The 20,753-nt window shown below is 42.0% G+C and overlaps 2 protein-coding genes across 2 annotated transcripts; both read left to right on the top strand.

Moving 5' to 3' along the window:
• The first annotated feature begins 212 nt into the window (after positions 1-212).
• Positions 213-11,412, top strand: MED6 (mediator complex subunit 6). Its single transcript, XM_054201071.1, has 8 exons — positions 213-329; positions 4,157-4,316; positions 5,338-5,429; positions 8,011-8,093; positions 8,797-8,905; positions 9,376-9,491; positions 10,266-10,293; positions 10,899-11,412. The coding sequence occupies exons 1-8, from the start codon at positions 308-310 to the stop codon at positions 11,027-11,029; spliced, it is 741 nt and encodes a 246-aa protein (XP_054057046.1). The 5' UTR covers positions 213-307; the 3' UTR covers positions 11,030-11,412.
• A 578-nt stretch (positions 11,413-11,990) lies between these two features.
• Positions 11,991-20,391, top strand: LOC128909418 (disintegrin and metalloproteinase domain-containing protein 20-like). Its single transcript, XM_054201069.1, is given in 2 exon segments — positions 11,991-19,880; positions 19,882-20,391. Coding segments are annotated over 2 exon segments (2,241 nt in total). The 5' UTR covers positions 11,991-17,720; the 3' UTR covers positions 19,963-20,391.
• Positions 20,392-20,753: the final 362 nt, after the last annotated feature.

Raw genomic sequence — 20,753 nt, 5'->3', positions numbered from 1 at the left:
CCCATCCCACCTCACCCCATCCCATCCCACTCCATCCCATCTCACCCTATCGTACCCCACCCCATTCCGCTCCACTTCACCCCATCCCAGCCCGCTCCATGCCATCCGACTCTATCCCACCCCATCCCACGCCAGGGCCGGCCGAGGACGGCCTTCGTCGCGGCTGCCCCCGCCCCTTCTCCGGCCGCTCCGCCCCGGGTGGCGCCGCTCTGCTCTCCCGTCTCTCTTGCCGGCGCCGCTCTACCCCGCTTCCGCTCCTCGCCGCCTCCCGCCGTCAGGCCGCCGGGCGGAAGTGCGCGGCGCGGCCATGGCGGCTGTGGATATCCGAGGTAGGGCCGGGCTGGCTCTGGGCGCTCGGGGCGGCTCCAGGCTGTGTGTGTGTGGGGGTCGCCTTCGTGTCAAGCTGGGCTGGCGCGAAGGGGTGAGCTCCCTCCGTGAGGGAGCGCGGCGGGACTGTCAGCCCCGGGGTGGCTGCGGCTGAAGGAGGAGGTTGGTGTCATGGCCACTGTCCTGGCTGGAGGCCGCTGTGCTAATAGCGGTCGCTGCAAGGAGCGTCCAAGCTCCTGGACGATGAGGTGTGGCCAAAGGTGCGAGGATTATAGAGCTGCTGCCTTTGTTAGTGCTCTGTAGGGGCAGTGGAGCTGCTAAGTTTGTTCGTATGTCTTTGAAAACTCCACGCAAGAGAGTTCCATCGTGTTGCTAATGCGGCTATGTCACGGGAAGGAACTGGGAGGAAAAACTGTCCAAAAATCAGTTTTCTTGGGCATGAGGCAGGCCAGGAGGGTGTGCTCAGGGCCACCTGGGAAAAACAAGTCTCCCTTCTGGTATGCCACTGCCTTTTCACGTGGAACGTGGAGGTCCTTGGGTGAGATGGTAACAGCTCAGGGAGGGAACAGCTTACGTTAAAGAGCTTAAAGAGAATTTTAGCTCTGGACTGTGGAGGAAAGCAGGGAACACTGGCACGTGTGGGATTTGCATGAGACCAAAGCAGTGGGTTGGGCTGGTTATCCTAACAGTGCTTTGGGTGGATGTGGTGAGGCAGACCAGGTGTTAGAGAAGCCAGAAAGAAAGATGAAGTAACTGAGAACAAGAAAGGTTTGCGTGAGAATTCAGGGACATGAATAGAAAGAATGTTTTGAAGAAGAAGGGGTGATACTTGAATGAAATATTAAAGGAGGTTTACATTGTAAACAAAATACAGGTTAGATTACTGTGAAGAGTTTGAACTTTGAGAGAGGAAGGAGGGGGTTGAGACAGCAAGAGAATTATTTTTCTCCATAAGAGTATCTGAATGGAATCACATTGAAAGCCTGTGTGGTGAAGTCTCAGAGAATGACCAAGAGCAGGTATTCAGGGAAAGCTCATGTGGGATTAATTTTGATAATGCCACAGAAGTTTTCTCCTTTTTATTTTTCTTCAAATTCTTAACGATGTCTGTGGTCCTGTTTGCTTTTCTGACTGCCTTGTTTTGGATTGCAGCAAGGAGCTGTGTGGACAATTAATGGCAGGAGTGCTGTATTAAGTTATTAGTTGGTGTGAGAACCTTCTGACTTTATCCTGATCATTTAAGCTCCCTCAAAATCTTGTATCTAATATGGTTCATGATATTCAGTTGAATTTGAAGTGTACTTCTATTTTTAAGCGATCAAACTGATTTACTGTTCCTCTTGGTTTGTCAAAGCCTGGTGTTGGGCTGTCCAGCCAGCAAGGCCAGGTACAGCACATTGTGCGACTTGCTCCCCTCTCGTTTTTTGCCATGGTTTGCTGGCTTGTCTCCCAAATTGTCTTGACATTCATGGCAGACTGGCAGTATTGTTACAAGCACTTTACTTTTGCATCTGTGATGCAAATTCCACAAAAAACGCTTTGAACAAGATGTCCTGGTTTTGAAAGGAACAGGGAAGCAGGAACACCATCCTTTCTTCCTCATACCCAAAATAAACATAAGTACTCCCTTCTTATTGGGAATAACAGGCATGTCAGGTTCATGGTTGATTTTGTTTGTCCTCCCCTTTTTTCCAGGAGTAGTTTAAGAGAACAATCTTGCTAGTTATAAAGGCAATTATAAATATTGGTACTAAGCAGCTATGGATAATTGACCTCAGCTTTATAGTCAGTTTTATGATACGTTTATCGGTCTATGTACAGCATTATAACTATATATATATATGAAGCTTGTCTGACATTCTTCCTGAGAAATCTAGTTACTGGTAATCATACAAGCAAGAGAAGTTTGTATTTGAAATGTAATATGAGAATTTATTATGGCAAGAATGCATGTTGGGAAGGAAAGCTTGTCTTTTGGTTTTGAAAGGCATTTAGGAAAATAAGCTCTACCACAACTTAAGTACTTAATAGTGGATCTTAGTGCTGCGTTTCTGAGATTTCCTTTTTTATAGCGAGGAGAGAGAATAGTGTATGTGAAATAATATTAATGTCTCTAGACATTCCCCCAAGCCCCCACCCTGGGCTCTATGAAAGAGTTAGGCTGGCAGTTCTGAGATTAACAAGGCAAAATGATTTACACGTGACTATTTATGCTGTGTTTTTCCGGGTTTACTGGGCAGCTATTGTTTCTTTATTAACCATTCCTCAGAGAAGCTGCCAGTAGTATATGAGCTGACACTTTTGGAACTGATCCAGTCATCCTTGAGCTTGCAGAGTTGTCACAGAAGTAAAATATTCACAGTGGAATGATGAGTGGGAGTTCTGGGTATGTATATAATGCGTAAATGTAAGGGAATGGTTCCTGCAAGGAGGGAATTTCAGTTCTTCATTCTTTAGTGACTTCCCATCGCTTCTGTTTTTTGATTCTAAACAACGCATGCACATGCCTTCGTTTCCTGCTTTCTTGTGTCTTGAAAATTTTATTTGCTGCTGCTACAATTTAAAATGGATGAATTTCAGGGTGCTTTTCAAAGTACCTCATGGGTGTTCAATGTTAGCAGATTTGTTGATTGTGGAACCAATTCTTGACACTGGTTTCTGTGGTCTGTTTGAGGAACATCATTTTGCTGTAGTGTGATAATAAAATCCAGGGATTTTAATTCAAATGTCCCCCAATCTGTAGGAATTTAACTGGCATATAATGATTTGCAGGTTATAGAGTATGTTTCATTTTAAAAACTTGCTCTTTTATATAATTGCTAATACTCTGTAGTTAGATTTCTGTAACATCCACTGAGTTATGGAATAAGTAATTTGCTGCAGGCAATTTGGCAGATTAATTGTGGAGTCAGGAACAGAATCTCTTGTTCAAGAGTACTGGGAAACATCTGCCCAAAGATAGCATCTTTGTGTCTGCCATTTCGGGGTTTTTTTGTTTATTATAGATTTCACCCACATAAAAAATAATAATCTTTGAAACATAACAGTATCAGCTGCTGGGATAGCATAATGATATGCATTTTAATAACAGAACATCTTAGAAATGTTACCGATGCCACTATTTTGTTTCATTCACTAGCTTACTCCTTGGCTTTAGCAAAAGAAAACTCTCGGTTTAATTAATAGATCTCTGTAGTCTTTTGCCTATTTTTCAGCATCGTAGTTTACAGCTCGGAAACTATTTTTGTAAGAAATAGCCTGGTTATGTTTAAAACAGTTTCAGATTTAGTGTCGGTGTATCACTTCCCCCCCCTGCCCCCGGTAATTCTATCTTTAGTTTAGTAAATTCAACTTACTTGCCAGAGACCAAGCTTTCAAAAGGAGCCATGCTTTGGATTGTCTTTCTACTCAGCTAATGCCGTGGTTAATAAAATAAACTGTATATAATACTACTGGGTAGATGTACTATGATAATATTATATGCTAGCTAATTAGCTCCCACCAACACAGCACATACACGTGTGCACGCAGACCCTGTTCACATTCTTGAGGCATAAAGGTGTGCCAGCAGCTACTGGTCAAGGAAAGAAAAGTGCAATAATAAAAAAAGGCTATATTTCTATCATGTACCTGCAACAGAACTGCAGAAGGTTAAAGGATATCAATTATTATTTGAACTCTACGAAACACATTTTTAATTAGAACTGGTTTGTGTGAGGCTGTGTTCCACCTTCCCCTGCTATAATCATTCACTGGTGGCAATTTACTCCTGGAGGTATTTATAGTGTTTCTGGCTGCTTTGGTACTCAGTGTAGATTTCTCTTCCCAGATAATCTCTTGGGAATTTCCTGGGTTGACAGCTCCTGGATTCCAATATTAAACAATGGGAGTGTGCTGGACTATTTCTCAGAGCGAAGTAACCCATTCTATGACCGAACATGTAACAACGAAGTTGTCAAAATGCAGCGGATGACCTTGGACCATTTGAAGTAAGTTATAATTTGGAACTGCTTCCTGTGCAATGTGCTTTATCCCTCCATCCAGAGGCTTTGATGGTTGAATGGAAGCATGTTGGAAACCTCCTTCTATTCTGTGCTTTTTAGTCCCACTGCTTGCCAGGGAGCCCAGATTTTTTTTGGTGTTTGTGTATCTTCTACTTCCTCTTATGCCATTTCAAGGTGTTGTTAAGCATGAAGAATTCTATGTATGTTCTGAGATTCCAGTAAATCACCTTTTAGATGCTTGTCTGAATTAAAAAAGCTGTCTTCTCATCCTCCCAGCTCAACAGAACCCGAGTATTGGTAATGCAGTTAAATGTTTTTCTATGGTGAATAGGGTTTATGTTAGGGGATGAGTTCATAAATAGTTTGTGTTTCCATATCCTGCTGGCTGTGTGCCATAATTAGTACATAATTCCTCTGAAGAGCTGGCTTTTTAATATGGATAATAAAAGTAGTGAGTGTTGTAAATAAACTGATCACAGATGGTTGGGTAATGAGATTGCAGCATGTGCAAGTTAACTTTTTTGCAGTTCTTCATCTGCTACACTGAGCACAAGTGAGATGTTTGAGAACTATTTAAAGGCTCCGCAGTATGATAGGGAATGTGGAAACTGAGCTTAAAGTTAATCGGTAAAGTCACTTGTGCTCAGATGTGGTTGCAGACAGGCTTTCTCATCAGACGCACCAATGATCTCATCATACACCTGTCCTTTGTTTCTGTGTTTATGTGACATCTCTGTGATGATAGATTATCTTTCTTGCTATTTATTTGTTTGCTAACATATTCTACTTAGATGTTGTGTCAGGTTGTTGTAACTCCCTTTGTATATGCGGCTAGGTTTTCGTAGCCAGCTCAGGAAATTCTATGCCTTTATTTATTGCACGTTATATGGAAGAGCTTTGAAAGCATCAGAACTTCATCCCTTTACTGCGAGGCGCTTCGGTAGCTCTTCACATCCTACAGATTTCACTTGGAGGAAGATACTTATTCTGCGTGCTTCATTTTCAGCCAGATGGTTGGAGTGGAGTACATCCTTCTTCACGCTCAGGAGCCCATTCTCTTCATTATCCGAAAGCAGCAAAGGCAGTCTCCAACGCAAGGTAGGGTCACTCAGTTCTTGTCCCTTTTGAGAAGGCCGATCAGTTAGTTGCTTTCGTCTGCTCCCAGTTTGTGTTTAAGCTCTTCTGGTTCCCCTTCTCTGCCTTTATTTTAAATCCAAATAAAAGGGTACGTGGCTTTGTGGTGGGGTGGAGATATTTTATCTAGCAGTGACCTCTAGTGTGCTAATAGCAGGGATTGCCATCTTGTGGTGAAATGTGAAGAGTGCAACGAGAAAGTGCTGCCCTATGGCATATTTTGCCATGGGAAACTGGTAATAGCATTCGTGCCATGTCATATTTATCTGTTAGGCTACGCAAGAGTTTTAATTTTAATTATTTGAGTAAAAGGCTAACGATGTCTTTGCTTGGGCTGATGAGCTTAGTTTAATTAGAGCTAATCATCTGAAGTGGCTAGTATGTAATTTATTTATTTGAGAACCACGATTTCCCTTAGTTAGGAAGAGGGATCATTCATACTCTGTTTCTGTCACGTCACTCTCTTGCTCTGCATTATTTCCACCTTCAGCTGTGGATTGGTTGTACTCCTGAGTAGGGTCTTGTCAGTGGAAGATGATGACCTATGTGAAAAATGACTATGAGAAAAAGCAAATGCTTGTTGTTTTGGTTATTCCTCTTGAGAACTGAGTATTTTGAAGCTTGGAGGGAATCTTGTGGCAACAGCACCACTCCTTCTTACAGTGTCACTGATGACCTTTCTAAGTTTTAAATGATATACCTTAGCTTTTTTTTTCATTTTCATGCGACTGGCTTCATTATTCCTTTTAAACCTTAAATTTGTTTGCATATGTGTGATTAATTAAAAAAAGTAACCACATTTCAATAGTTACTGGACTGTCTTCTGTGTTTACTGCATGTATGTGTAAAATAATTTAGGTTATTTCAGAGTAAGCTTTACAGAAAAGAAAGGCAGGGTTAATGCTAGTTGTTTCTTAACTTTTTTTTTTAGTGACTTAGGCTCTGCTTATGCATTTTGGTCTTGTACAGGACTTTGCCTTTTCTAGCAATGCTTTGTATTTGCTTATGTCAGGTCATGGCCTCTTTATATTGCAGTTCCATACTGAAAAAAACATACATGATTCCTCCTTTAACAGATTTTTTGAGTTGTTTCTTTATCAAAGGTATTGAATCTAGTTTTCAAAAGGTGAGCGTGAAAATACCACGAAGTCCTCAATTTCCTGTTTTGAGGCTTTTTAGTTCAAGGGTAGAATTGAGGCTTCCACAATACATGCGTTCAGACTTTTGCTATAATGCAAATGTATGTTTGGTGGAACTGAACCGGGACTTGTTTGGTAACATTTTTCCCATTGTGGCTGTACAGTTTGTGCTAGGTACCTTGATTGAGTTGCATAGTTCCCTAGCTCAGATTTACCCAAGTGTTTCCTTTTATCATGGTATAAATATTAGTGTATTTGGACATGAGAATGGGGATAGAAAACTAAAATTTAATGAGTTCACAGCTAGTGTTGAGTACCCGGGTAGAACTGCTGCAGGCCTGTCTTATGACTTCTGTGTGTTTTTTAAAAAAGTGTATTTATATTTTAAATTCTTTAAGCTGAGTTTTTGCCAATTTGAAATGATTTTGGAAAAATGTTTAGATCAATGACTAGGGAGAGTTACTTGTCTAGAAAAGTAGGCCGCTCTGGTACAGAGTGGTGAGACAGTAAAGCTGCTGTTCCCTATCTTGCTCCACTTCTAAGGAAACATTGAGAATCCTCTTTTTTTTGAGGAGAAGTGGGTACTGGCTGTAATATGCATCCAGCTGTCTTGGTCTGTTAATTTAGGCAGGTGTCCAAGCTCCATAAATTGCAAGTACTGCATGAATTGGGTCCTGTCAGTAAAAAGGTTCAGACAGAATGTGTTAATACAGATGGAGGAACTGGAACAAATGTGTGCGCAGGTGAGATCTGTAGGAGTCTGAAGCTGTTAGCATTGCTATACTTTCTCAATTGAAGAATGTTTGGCAGAGGCGGCAATTGTGATGTTCATTAGAGCTGCAGTGCAGAGGAATGTCAATTTGTGATCGGTCAGCAGAGGTTCCAAATCTGACTTAGCGAATGCCTTTGGAAGGTAGTCTTTTTTTTTGGCAGAATATTATTAATTTAGAAAGGCACGCTCTATGTGTGCTTAGCTGCCATTGGGTCTGGGAAATCTAGCTAAGAGGACTGTACAAGTTGGAGAAAGTTTGGCAGGAAGAATCAGATCGTATGATGTTGTGAGTTTCTACTGGTAGCAAAGGCAAGTGAAACTACTTCCAGTGCAATTCATTTGACTCCTGTTATGTAGCTCTGAAAACCCCACCTCTTGTAAGGTCAACTATTTGTTTGCAGTAGGACAGGACTTTAAGCTGATGCTTTTCTATCTCTAAAGCAGACCCTATTCTTTTTTCCACTTATCAGTCTGTGGCTAAGGTGCAAATAAAGCACCTTGAAGGAAAACGTTAGAAAATCTGGTGATGAGATTAATGTTGCAATTTCTGCTGTTACTACTGAAATTCAGCAACAAATACACAGTCTTCAGCTAGAGTTTTAAATTGATTCTGCCTTTTTTTTCCTCTCCACAGTTATTCCATTGGCCGACTACTATATTATTGCTGGAGTGATTTATCAGGCACCTGACTTAGGGTCTGTCATTAATTCCAGAGTTGTAAGTGTTCTGTGCATTTGATGTATACCAGTTTGTATCTGCTTTTACTTTTAGTTGTTCCCCAGGCTGTTTAAATCCCTCCTTCACTGTTTTGAGGAAAGATCTTGTATAGTATACAGTAAATTAAAACAAATACCACTGGTTAATATGGTGTGCATCCCACATGGAAATGGAAGATTTTGGGAGAGTGCAGTATGGTCCAAAAAGTAGGATCCATTGTTGAAGGATGAAGAATCAGAATAACTGAAGCTACACAATTAGCAGAACAGCATGAGGTTCAAATAATCAAAAGAAAAATTACATGACAGATCCATGTGAAATAGTCATTAAATACATATTCAGTGAAGCTTGCTTTGGAATGTTAAGGTAACATGATGTTTCTCTTTAAATGAGACTTATTTTTTTAAGTTGATGTGATACTTCTTTTTAAATTGGATACTCAGGTTTGTTTTGATTTCTTCTGTTCTAGTAAACTACTGCTTTTGTAAATTTTTCTCTGTCATTTTAGAAAAGCACTTCAGAAAAGGTCTTGTAAGAGCCTGTTAAAGAGATAACATTCTTGGTCCAAAAATAGATGTCCAAAGTTCCCTTCCCAGAACAAAAATGAATATAGAATACTAGTTTTAAAATCCCTGCTTTCAAAAACTTATACTATACTTTCTCCTTAATTTCTGAACACTTGTGTTCTTTTTTGTTCCAAAAGCTCACTGCAGTGCATGGAATTCAGTCTGCTTTTGAAGAAGCAATGTCCTACTGTCGCTATCACCCATCCAAGGGCTATTGGTGGCACTTCAAAGATCAAGAAGAACGAGGTATGGTTCCTAGTTGCTCCTGCGTACTTTGGGAGAGGAAAGGTAATGTAGGCAAAAGCTTGAGGCAATGAACAGTGATGAGGTTAAGTGTCTGTCTGTGTGACGTGTAAGTTAGTGCTCCCTGTCAGGTGGAAGGGATCTTGCTCTTCTATGCTGGTGGGGATGAACATCGATGCATGGGTGGGAGACGAAAATGGTGAGCTGTGCGTCAACAAAGTGGGCAAGTCTTCAACCCACTGGAGACTAAAGTACATTTTCAGAAGCCACACCAGTTTGTCAGGAGGGAAGAATTGTCATTAATCTGTCTTCCACAAAAAAAAACCACAAACAAAAAACAACAAACTGATGTCAAAGGGAAAATGTAGGTGAAATTTAGAGGAGAGAGGAATAACAACTTGTCGTACTACAAAGAGCTGCTACGAGAATAGAACTTTTAATATAGCTTTCTCTTATACTTCTGTGACTTGCAGAGAAAGCTAAACCAAAAGCCAAGAAGAAAGAAGAACCAAGTTCTATTTTCCAAAGGCAACGGGTAGATGCTTTGCTTTTGGACCTAAGACAAAAGTTTCCACCCAGATTTGTTCAGGTATGACACTTATAAGTCATAGTATTACCGTAACTTACTTGGAATTTAAGGCAGTCGTAAGTACTTGAACAGCTGAAACTGCATGGGAATTTTCTGTGCTTTCTGTAATGGTAACATGGATTAGATAATAAATTTGAAATGGAAGGCTCTGATTGGAGTGTAGGATTCCCCTTTGTAATTGCAGGAGTTATTAAGACCTTGGCAAAACTATGAGGGTGATTTTTTTTTTTTAATACAAATTCCTTATCTAATCACAGAGGATCTGTTCTTGTCAGCTATCAGATTTTGCTGCCGCTTCCAGTTTCCTGCTTTGTGAGTTCAATCAAGCCACCACAGCTGTTTTGATTTTAGTTACTCCATTGTTCTGGGGACTCATTAATTCACGTGGAAATTCTTGGCATTCTGTGAAGTTGTTGTGATTACCTCTAATTGTCTCTAGTAGTCATTTGTTCCACCAGGTCTTCTGCTTGGGAGAAAAGGAAATTATGTTTACAGCATCTCACAAAACTGTTTGCTGCTCAGATGTGGGAAAGACTGGCTAACTCCGTATTTTTTGCTGTAGTGCTTTTCACTTGTCAGAGGAAAAACTGGATGTTATAAAATGTTAATTTTATTTTGTTTGAAGTGTATTTAGTGATCCCTTCTACCCTCAACTCTTATGTATAAGGGTGCATTGCTTGGTTTATATTCCTAAGTGAATAGTAGGAAGGGTTAAGAATTATGACTTTGGTTCCACTGATGTGTTATTGTATTTTTTTTCTTCCTCCTCTACAGCAAAAGCCTGGAGAAAAGCCAATCCCAGGTAAAACTCTAATATTCTCACAAGACTTAAAAAATAGGCTCTATATAGCAGTATCTTTCAGTTGCCATATAAGTTCCTCGCTGCGGCTACTGAGGTGGTTAGGAATTCTGGCATTACCTAATTGCGTAAAGTATTAGGTAAGAGCAAAGTACTAGGTAAGGGCTCTCTGTGACAGCCAGAGTCACGTGGAAAAAATGTGTATTCTACTCTCGTCCTTTCTATCTGTAAAACCGTGTTGCCTGAAGGTCTGAATGCAGGAAATGGTCTTTGAAAGTAGGAGGAGGGTAAAAGGGTGAACGAGGGAACAGTTTAGTCAGTCCAGCTTCTTAGTGATTTTTTTGTATGGTGTTACAAGCTCAAGGAAGCATGTGAAGACTTTGAGTTGATCATAAGCAACCTCAAAACAGCAAGAGCATGAACTGTATGTCTCCAATCCATGCCACTTTTTTTTTTACCTGTATAGGTATGAATTTAATCCGTGGTTATTCCTATACCTTTGAAATTAATTTTGCCCCTTTGACATCAATAATGTTTTCTAAGTACTCTGAACAGTAATTTAGGAATAAGATTGGAGGTTTAACTTTCTTTTGCTGTTATTTCTTAAGTGGATCAAATCAAGAAGGAACCAGAACCAGTCCCTGAAGCTGTCAAGCCAGAGGAAAAAGAGACTGTAAAGAATGCTCAGCAGAGTGCTGGTGCTAAAGGACCACCTGAAAAACGGACAAGACTCCAGTGAAGGCAGTTGTTGTTACACATCTGGATTAGTCAGTACGTGGAAAACAAGCGATTCTTGCTCCCCTTTTTCTATATTTAAGTTCTTCAACTGAGACTGACAATTCAGGGACTGAAGTCCCTGTAACAGCTTTTTCTGTAGAAACCTCTCATGCAAATGTTAATGTCAAGATGTGAGCTGCCTCAAAAAAGGTGTTTTCAGTCTTCATCTTGTTTTGAATGTTGGCTTCTGGGAATGTTTTTTACATGAACATATTTTGCAGCCTCCTGAAATCTTTACAAACTCTTGCATCCCTTGTGTCTTTGTTTCTTATGTAAAAAGAAAACCTTTTATATAACCTCCCCCCTCCCTGAATTCTTGGCAAATAAAAGTCCTGGCTGCTGGAATACCTTTCTTAAATGCCTACTTTGTTAGTAGCAAATATGCCGTATGTGTTGGCAGCATTTTTTTTGCTTGGGTATCAGAATATATCATGTGCTATTTTGAGGAAGAAAAGTTCATCTGAAGGATTTAGGCTGCCTGCTATAAATTGCTGTGCCTTTAGTATGCTTGGGGTACAGATAAGAGATTTGATAACTGGAGGCTCAAATCCATGCAATTAGATGTCAGACTGCTCTCAGTCTCTAAATGGTCTTGGGTATTCATTTTACTTAATGGCTAAGCTGGTCTTTTGTTATAAAAGCTTGTGTTCTGTGAGCAAGATTTATGATGGCATAAACCAAGCTAAAATATCTTGCTGTTGCACACTTGGTGTAGCTGTTTATATTTCTCCTTTTTTTTTTTTCTTCTGAAACTCAAATATACCAATTGCATCTCTTCCTTTGTGCTTCTAGCACTTTCTTGCTGCATCTGATCACCTGGGTTAGTCATCTACCTTTTAGACCTGAGGAGGTAGGGTGCTGGAAGAGAAGCGTCATTGACAGCTATACACTTTGCTATTTAAGCACGCTGCTTACACAAACCATTTTTTCTGCAGTAAAATTAGAAGTCATCCATTGCAAAGAAATGACTACTGGTTTGGTTTTGTTTTTTTCAGTGAAGTAATGGAGCAGTGCTTGAAATAGTTTGATTTATTTTCACAACTGTTACCTGCTTTCTTGTAGTAAACTGTAGTAAGCAAGGAAAAGGTCTGTATAGCAGACAAAATGTGGATAGGAAGGAAGACTAAGACATGCTTAGATCGCTGTGTCAAAATTATTTTGAGGTTAAGAGATTTTTTTCCTGTTTCAGCAACTAATGAACAGCTCTGACTGGGTAGCTTATGAATGATGGAAAGATCCATGTAATTTTTGCCCTGTAATGTTAAATATGTAGATAAGCCAATAGGTGTTTGTTGTTGATGCAGGTACAGACCTAAAATTGATGTATTGGAGTACTTAAGTGTGAATTAGCTTCATTTCATACCATGTAGGTCAAGTTTGAACAGCTGTTTCTCCAAAAGTCGATATAAGTAGATAATAAACTAGTGTGAACTTTTAACTCAAGTGAAGATATAGAAAACAGTTACTCTAGGGTGCTCAAAACAAGACAGAGCTAATTATTCAGCATTGAATAATTACAAGGTAATGTGAATATGCTTAGAACAAAAGGGTGTTGATTCTTTCTTGTATTAAAGAAATTCCTCTGAAAGCAAGGAGCTCAAGAAGCACCAAAGCTGTCATCTCATCCACCCCCATGATGGAAAGGAGGATCTCCAGAAATGAGGCATGAGTGGTGAGGAACCTCAAGCGTCCTTGCTGGATTTTTGATATTCAGAATAAAGTCCTTGGAAATGACCATTAAAGGAGCTGAATTTCTCTCTAGTTATTCATATTACTAAAAAACTGATTGTCATTTGGAAAAACTTAAGCAAGAAAGATGACTTAGGCTGCACTGCAATGAAGATCTAGGTTTGATGGGGTTTTTTTGAGGGAGAAAAATTTACTTACACATGAAGGAAAGATTTAGCAGTACTAGTAGAAGAAAGATATCTTGCTTGTTGCTAAGTCAGCTGTGGTCAAAAATGGAAGCTAGCACACATAGTATGAGCAAAGTATTCTATCAGTCACTGGACTTCACCTGAAATAAAGTGTGTTATACAGCTCTGTGCCTGAAAAAGAATTCCGCTAAAGCACAGGGATTTGAAGAACGGCAATAAAGTGAGTAAGAGAAAAATTCTCCTATGAAGATATTGGGAGGACCAAGACTTTAGTTCCTTAGGAAAGGAAAGACAGATGCTGAATCTTTATAAAACTGAGTACTGTGAAGCAAGTAGGAAAGTAGAGAACTCTTGTTCTGTCTTGTTGTATAAGAATAGAGGGACAAGTTACTGAAGGTTTATTGGAGTTACATTTAGAATGAATCGTTATAATCCATGCTCAGAATTTGAGATGATTCAGAGGTGAGGGTGGACCTTGAAGAGCTGACTGTCCTCACATCTGCATCTCTCAGCAGTGTTTTTGGTTTCTGCAGAAGTGTCTGGTATTGGTTAGTGTCAGAGGGCATTAAAAAGGATGGACTTCTGGTCTGATCTAATCTGAGTTAAAGTTCCAGCATCTAGCTCTTGGGAGGATAGAAAATGGCTTCCATGCATGAAACTGCATTCGAATGTGATAAGGCTCTTCCAGGGGAATGATGTTTTCCTGAGAGAATTGTAGTACAAAGCAGTAAGGGATGTTACCAATGAGTGTGTCGATTTCTTAGTAGCTGTCCTTCAATGTTGAAGGTTTGCTGAATGAGGGACTGAAGTATCTTCTGATCCTGTTACCTGCTGACAAGATATTCTAAAATAATTTTATCAGTTATGTAAGCTTTGATATTAACTTACTTAAGTGACATTATGTCAGGTATTACTGTTAAATTCCAAGTAATTTACTGCCAAAAAGCTGTTAAGCAGCTATCTTCTAGTCAGTAATATTTTTCAGTGTATGGGAATCTAAGCCTTTTTCTTCCGGTATTTATGCACCATCTCTTGGTTTGGAGCCTGAGCGCCAAAGTCCAAAGTCCTTCAAAGGACTTTCAATATTTGTAAAGCTTATAGATGAAAGGGAAATAAGCAACCAGTTCTGAAATTTGCCCTGTGAGTCACTTTCTTTTGCATAAGGGAGAAATTTGGTTGTACAGGAGAGCTAGCTCTACTTTTGCTCCAAAATAATAACCATTCAGACTTTAAAAGGGCTTTTCTCGGCCTAAATCATGGGGTAGCGGGATCTAAAAATGACCTAGAAGCATTCCCCTGGGAGCCTGAAAGTGCATGTAAATGTGTGTATACACATGAACAGATACACATACATGTATATACATGTGCGTATGTACACATATATGCAAAAATCCAGCCAAATTGTAGGATGAGGGGCTGTCTAGCTACCTCAGTTCACTATGTAAAGCTAATGGTGTCTCAGATGCAGTAGAAATACTGGGTTTTGAAGGTCTGACCAGGCTACGTGTTATTCTCGCCCATTCCCCTTTGCCACACTGTCCCCATACTTTGTATTTTGGTAACCTTTTCCTAGCAAAGAAAGTTAGATGCCATTTGGACAGTCAGTATATGTTGTTTGCCAAAGCAAGCTGTACTTGGAGCAAGGTTAAAAGGGTATAGACAATAGGAGGGACAAGGCAAAGGGGAGAGATTAGCTTTATTTTGAGACATGGAGGTTCCCTGTGAGAAAAATTGTGAAGATGTTATGCAAATAGATTGTGGTTTCACTGAACCGACAGATGGCTTCTGAACAAAAGGTGATGTGATACACTTTTTCAGGGTTTTTTGGTATTTTATCAATGGCAAAGCAAATTATGATAACTAGGCATTCAAGGTTCAAGATAGTTTTTCTTTTTTCTTGGAGAGGAAGACGAATTTTTCATAAAGTGTTGCTTTGGTCCTGCAGTCATGCACAGAATGAACAAATGGTCACTTATGCAACAAATGTCCTTCTGTAGCCTAATTTGTATCATAATTGGGTGGATGGATTGGTGGGGAGAAATTTTCCCAGTGGGATTAGCTATGATGTATTATTGATCTCTCAGCAATCAGAAGGCTTCATTTCTTTCTGCCAGGACAGTGGATTTCAACCTGTGGTCCACGAGGCTGCTGGCGTTTTGTGACTTGTTCCTAAAGACTCAACAGAAGGTAAGTGAGAAAAGTAAACCTCTTGCTGGTAGAATTCAATTCCATAGGAGCTTGCACCTTCACTGGAAATTTTAGGGGGCTACAAGATTGAAAAAAAATAAAAAATGAAAAACACTAATGAATCATGAGAAAGCCAGTTACACCTGCCAAACAAATGTTTCTGCAACTGAAGTAGCTACTGATTGCTGTGATATTCTTTCCCTGCTCTACTGTAAGGTCAGTCACTTTTTTTTCCAAACTGTTCATTGTCTCGTAATGGGAATCTTTCCCTCCCTCCTCTTTGGTCTTTACCTGATCAGCGTACAGAAGTGCAAGGCTCTGATAGCTTGAACACAACAGTGTCATCCCTTTTTATGTAATCTCGATGCTGAAGGGCTTGCTTGGGTGCTTAACAGTGTGTTGCAAACTTACGTGAATGCTTTCCCTCAGGAGTAACCTGCCACGAATGGAACCACAGTATTTTGTAGTCCTAACTATATAGTTATGTTTATATTAAAAGAGAAGGTAAGTTGTAGATAACTTCGGGGGGCGGGGGGTAAGACATGTCTCTGCTCTAGCAAGTTGGCAGAGTGCTTTAGTAGGGCCTTTTCTATAACTTAAGGAGTGGTCAGAAACAGAAGTATGCATTTAAATGCTACAGACGCTGCACACAAAGATTATGTAACAAGATTTTTCTATTACAGTTATTGTGGTCCGAGTTGTATGTATTTCAAAAGAGTAATCTGATGTAGTTCACAGCCCTGGAATGCAAACCTGATACTTTAAAAGTAGCAAAAAGTCATTCAACAACTAACTGCATGTAAAAGGTTTTACAGAAAATAGTTCCTATAATTTTAAAACTAAAACTAATACGAAAAAAAAATCTAAGTTAACACAGGTCATGAGTTAGTTCACTTTTAGATAAAGCAGTAATCAATTTCAAACAATATACAATTGTGGATATCTAGCAAGATCCTTCTAGATGGATATCTAGGCAGATAGTTCTAGAAGCAGGTGTCCTCCTGCTTTCATTCCTGTAATCTGAGGTACTGCATTACGCACTGTACACTACTCATGCTGGCCACGCTTGCAATGAATGATCAAAGTGCCGATTCACAGAATCTGAAGCCCCTTTGAACAACTATTGGTACACTCCACAGCTGTTAGTGAGGCCTGCCATGGGCCGAGCTCAAGGTACCAGCCCACTTGGGACCCTGGGGCATGAGGCAGCTGAGGGAAGCTCTGAGCACTCTGCCAGCTGCTTCTGTCACTGCTCGGCCTCCTGAGGGGCAGTGCCTTTCTTGGGCAGTTTGAAATGTTAAGTGTTGCCACGCGCGCCAGGGTGATGGTCAGTGCCGAAAGGCAGGATCCTTGAGATGGAGATGGGGTGGTGTAAGGGTGCACCTCCTGCAGCTGAGAAAGTTAAGGGTTGTAGCAGGTTGGACTTTATCCCAGACATGCTTTCAGTGCTGAAAAGAAAGTTGTGAAGAATTCCCAAAAGATAACAGCTGTGGCTATGTCAAATCCCAGCACTATGTGCCAAAAACCCAGTGTGGATAGCTGTGCTGCACAGGACATCCTGTTTTACCACAATCCAGATTAGTGTTTTATAGCCATGTCCTGATAGAGCTCTTCCCTAGAACAGGGATGGCAGCCAAGTGGTAGATGTACCTGTAAGCTCACTCGCTCTCTTCCCCGTGGTCTGCAGGCACAAACCTTTAGAAAGACCATGATGTGGGAAAATGGCTGTTGCATCAGAGATATGTGTAAATTAAGGCACATTGTTGTAGGCACGTAGCAGCTGTGGCATAGATAGGCTTTATGCTTTTATACTTGGTGCCTATTAGTTTACCTCTGTATTATTGAACATAGTGGAAGTGAATTCCTCTCTGGTTTTATCTTTTTTCTTGGTGTATGTGTGTCTATAGCTGTAGTAGTTGTAGTGAGGCACATGCTAAGAAAGGGCACCAAGGAGTGCTGTGTCCTAGTAACCAGCTAGGAGATGAGTATTTCTGTACTTCTCAATTTCAGACCCTAAGATTTTCCAAATACTCTTTTGAGCCGAAATAGTCTGTTCCTGATCTCCACTCACAAATTATCCTTTAATAAAAAAAGTAAACAAAGCAAAAGCAGGCCTTTGAGCTGTTAAGACAGATTTCCCCCGCTGTGGTCTAATCAAATGATCCCTTTGCTCAGCACAAACATCCATGACCAGTGTGAAGCTGAGCTGGAGCCCCTCCTCACTATGTCCGCTCAGAAGGAGAAGTGCCCATTAATTTGAAAAAGGAGATGATAATAAGCTAGGAACGTGCTTGTGGTAGGCTAATTTATTTGTTCCTTCCCACAAGAGCCTCTGTTCATGCCCAAAGGGCAGGGGCTGGATGTCCCAAGGCGGCCTCGCAGTCCTCTGAGATGTACCCCCAGGCAGCAGGGTCCCATTTCCACAGGGGAAAAGCGAAGGGGGCCACCATGCCGCTGCTCCTGCCCAGCTGCAGGGCGGTTGGAGGCCTGGGAGAGCTGCAGCCCTCCTGACCGAGCGGCCGTTGGAGGCCTGAGGGTGGTTCCCCTGGGCAGGGCCCTGTCGGGCTCCATCCCCTCACAGAGCGGGTCATGGGGTGGCACCGGGCAGCGGCCATGGGGGCACTGCTGGGGCTGCTGCTGGGCCTGGCGGGGTGTCCCACTGCCCTGGGGGACGTGTCCGGGGACCTGCGTGTCACCGCCAGATGGGTGACGGTGCCACGGCAGTTGAGCCCCCGGGCAGACACCAATGCCCTGACCGTCTCCTACTGGCTGGAGGTGGCGGGGCGGCCGTGGGTGCTGCGCCTGCAGCCCCGGCGGGGCCTGGTCTCCCGCCCCTTCACCTTGGTCACCTACGGCAAGGATGGGGCCCGCTGGGAGGAGCACCCCTTCGTGCAGGACAACTGCTTCTTCCAGGGTGAGGTGCAGGGGAGCCCCGGCTCCCTGGTGGCCCTCGGCACCTGCGGCAGGGGCCTCCATGGCGTCCTCTGGGTGGAGGATGGCACCTATGAGATTGAGCCCATCCCCAATGATCCGGCCTTCCGGCACATCCTCTACCGCATGGAGGAGGCCAGCAACCCCGTGGGTCCCACCTGTGGGCTGACCCTGGAGGAGCTGAAGCACCAAAAGACTTTGCTGCCCTGGTTCAAGGCCCCCCAGACGGAGGAGGAGGAGGAGATGGTGAAGGACTGGTGGACACACATCAGGTATGTGAAGATAGTAGTGGTCGTGGACAATGTGCGGTTTGTGAAGTCGGGCAGGAACGAATCCGAAGTCTTGAGGCAAGTCATAGAAATCATCAACATTGGGGACTCCCTGTATGAACAGCTTTCCGTTCGGCTGTTTCTGGTGGGATTGGAGATCTGGACCAAAAGCAACCTTATAAACATTACTAACTCTATCAACAAGGCACTTGGTGACTTTAACAAGTGGCGGAAGTCAAACCTGTCTCCACGGATGCGCCATGATACCGCTCATTTATTTGCATTTCAGAGCTTTGGAAGCAGCCTGGGATTGGCATTTGTAGGGTCTGTCTGCGATAACCAGTGGTCATCAGCAGTCGATTCTTTCACTGACAGGAAGTTGTCCTCATTCATTAACACCTTTGTGCATGAGTTGGGCCATAATCTTGGGATGCACCACGATAAGCCGGGCTGTAAATGCAGACGAAAGAAATGCGTTATGCATGAAAGCAGTGTTGCCACTGATGCATTCAGTGACTGCAGTTACCAAGACTACTTTGACCTGCTGGGGCGTGGCGCCAACTGCCTTCGCCAGCCACCAGAACCTGGCACTTTCTACACCATGAAGCGTGAATACTGTGGGAATAAGATAGTAGAAGGCGAAGAGCAATGTGACTGTGGTTCAGAATCAAACTGCAGAAAGGATCCTTGTTGTCACCCAAACTGTACATTTACTGCAGGTTCCGTCTGTGCTTCTGGAAAATGCTGCAAAAGATGTCGGGTCCTTCCAGCAGGAACGCTCTGCAGAGCAAGCATTGGCAACTGTGACCTGCCAGAGTATTGCAGTGGGACTTCCCCTCAGTGCCCGCCGGATGTGTACATGCAAGATGGAACCCCTTGCAAAGATGGTGCTTATTGCTATCGAGGAAAATGTTCTTCCCACAGTAAACAGTGCCAGCATCTCTTTGGCAAAAAAGCAAAGGCCGCTCATTTAGATTGCTTCAAAGCAGTGAATACTCGAGGTGACCGGTTTGGGAATTGTGGTATTCGTAACAATATCCATTTTACAAAATGCAGTATTGAGAATGTCTTATGTGGTAGGATCCAGTGTGAAAACATAAAAAAATTGCCTTTCTTGCGGAACCACGAAACGCTAGTCCAAACCCCTGTTGGAGATAAAAAGTGTTGGGGTCTCGACTATCATGTTGGGATGCCAATAGCTGACAAGGGGGCTGTGGAAGATGGCACGCCATGCAGTAGTGACAAGCTGTGTATCAACAGGACATGTACCAACGTATCAGTGCTGAACTACGACTGTAACCTGACAGTGTGTCACAACAGAGGAGTGTGTAACAATCGTAAGAACTGTCACTGCAGGTACGGCTGGGCTCCTCCGTATTGTGAATGGAAAGGATTTGGAGGGAGCGTTGACAGTGGACCCCCTCCAGTCAGGGAGATTTTTTGGAGAGCACAAATAGGACTAAAACTAATTGGTCTTTTTTTAATCTGTATCCTCGGAGTAATCCTCACCATACATTATAAACAGAAAATAGTGGAATGGCTTAGGAGGAAAAAGACCCAATTCCACAGAAGAAGATAGTTGTTTTAAGTACTGGGAAGGCCAGCAGTTCCTAAAGAACACCTGCTGGTGAGTCAAAATCCCCCACAAAGCACTTGCCAAAGACCAACAAGCGATAGCTTTGGATGCTCCTGGGGAAATCTCCCTTGAGAAGAGCCAGCTGATAACTCATCAAAATAATTCAACATGTTCTGAATAGTTCTGCTATCATTAAATGCAGAGTAAATGTTACCTTTGTTTCTTTTAAGTTAATAAATGCAGGCAGTAAGGCATGCTTTTCTCTTTTTTGTCTTTGCACCTTGAGCTCTTTGTTAGGCAAACTGTAGGTATAGGTTTTTATGCTTCATAGCAATAGTTTGCAAATGTAAACTTCTTAAAAACAGGTAAATAAATTATTTGCTCCAATTTACTCCTTCACCTAATGCTTTCTCTAATTCAGGGGGAGAGATGTTTGTGAACATCTTGCTTCTGTCATTCATTAAAAATAATAAAGAGAAAAAAATTGCTCTTGCAGTCTTCATTTAATTCACATCTGTGCCACGCAGGCAGGCAAGAAATGGGTATTGCAGTGAGATACAGGTGTCTGTGGGATAAGCCCTTCCACCTGTTTCCAGAGAGTGGCCCTGCGGGAGGGAGGGGGATCACAGGGAACAGGGTCTTCATTTTGTGAGACAGTAGAGAAGTATTTTCCAGATCACGCCAGTAAGCATTACATTTCCGAACCATCAGATAGATATACGTCAAGAGTATAGTGACACCAAACCTGATGTTTCACAAGAAAAATTGTCTTTCTTTTCTGGAAAATTTCCAGTGCCTTGACTGTTGGGTTCTTCTAGAGAAGTGCTATGTATTTTATTGTTGGTA

The sequence above is a fragment of the Rissa tridactyla genome, chromosome 4 (genome assembly GCF_028500815.1).
Source record: "Rissa tridactyla isolate bRisTri1 chromosome 4, bRisTri1.patW.cur.20221130, whole genome shotgun sequence".
NCBI classification, from domain to species: Eukaryota; Metazoa; Chordata; class Aves; order Charadriiformes; family Laridae; genus Rissa; species Rissa tridactyla.
This window is presented reverse-complemented; position numbering and strand designations above follow the sequence as displayed.

Bases quoted from the DNA above. Each gene is read 5' to 3' on its own strand.
- MED6 (XM_054201071.1), top strand. From the start codon at position 308: ATGGCGGCTGTGGATATCCGAG. The intron at 4,317-5,337 runs GTAAGTTATAAT...CTTCATTTTCAG, and splicing joins ATGACCTTGGACCATTTGAA to CCAGATGGTTGGAGTGGAGT. The intron at 8,094-8,796 runs GTAAGTGTTCTG...TTGTTCCAAAAG, and splicing joins CTGTCATTAATTCCAGAGTT to CTCACTGCAGTGCATGGAAT.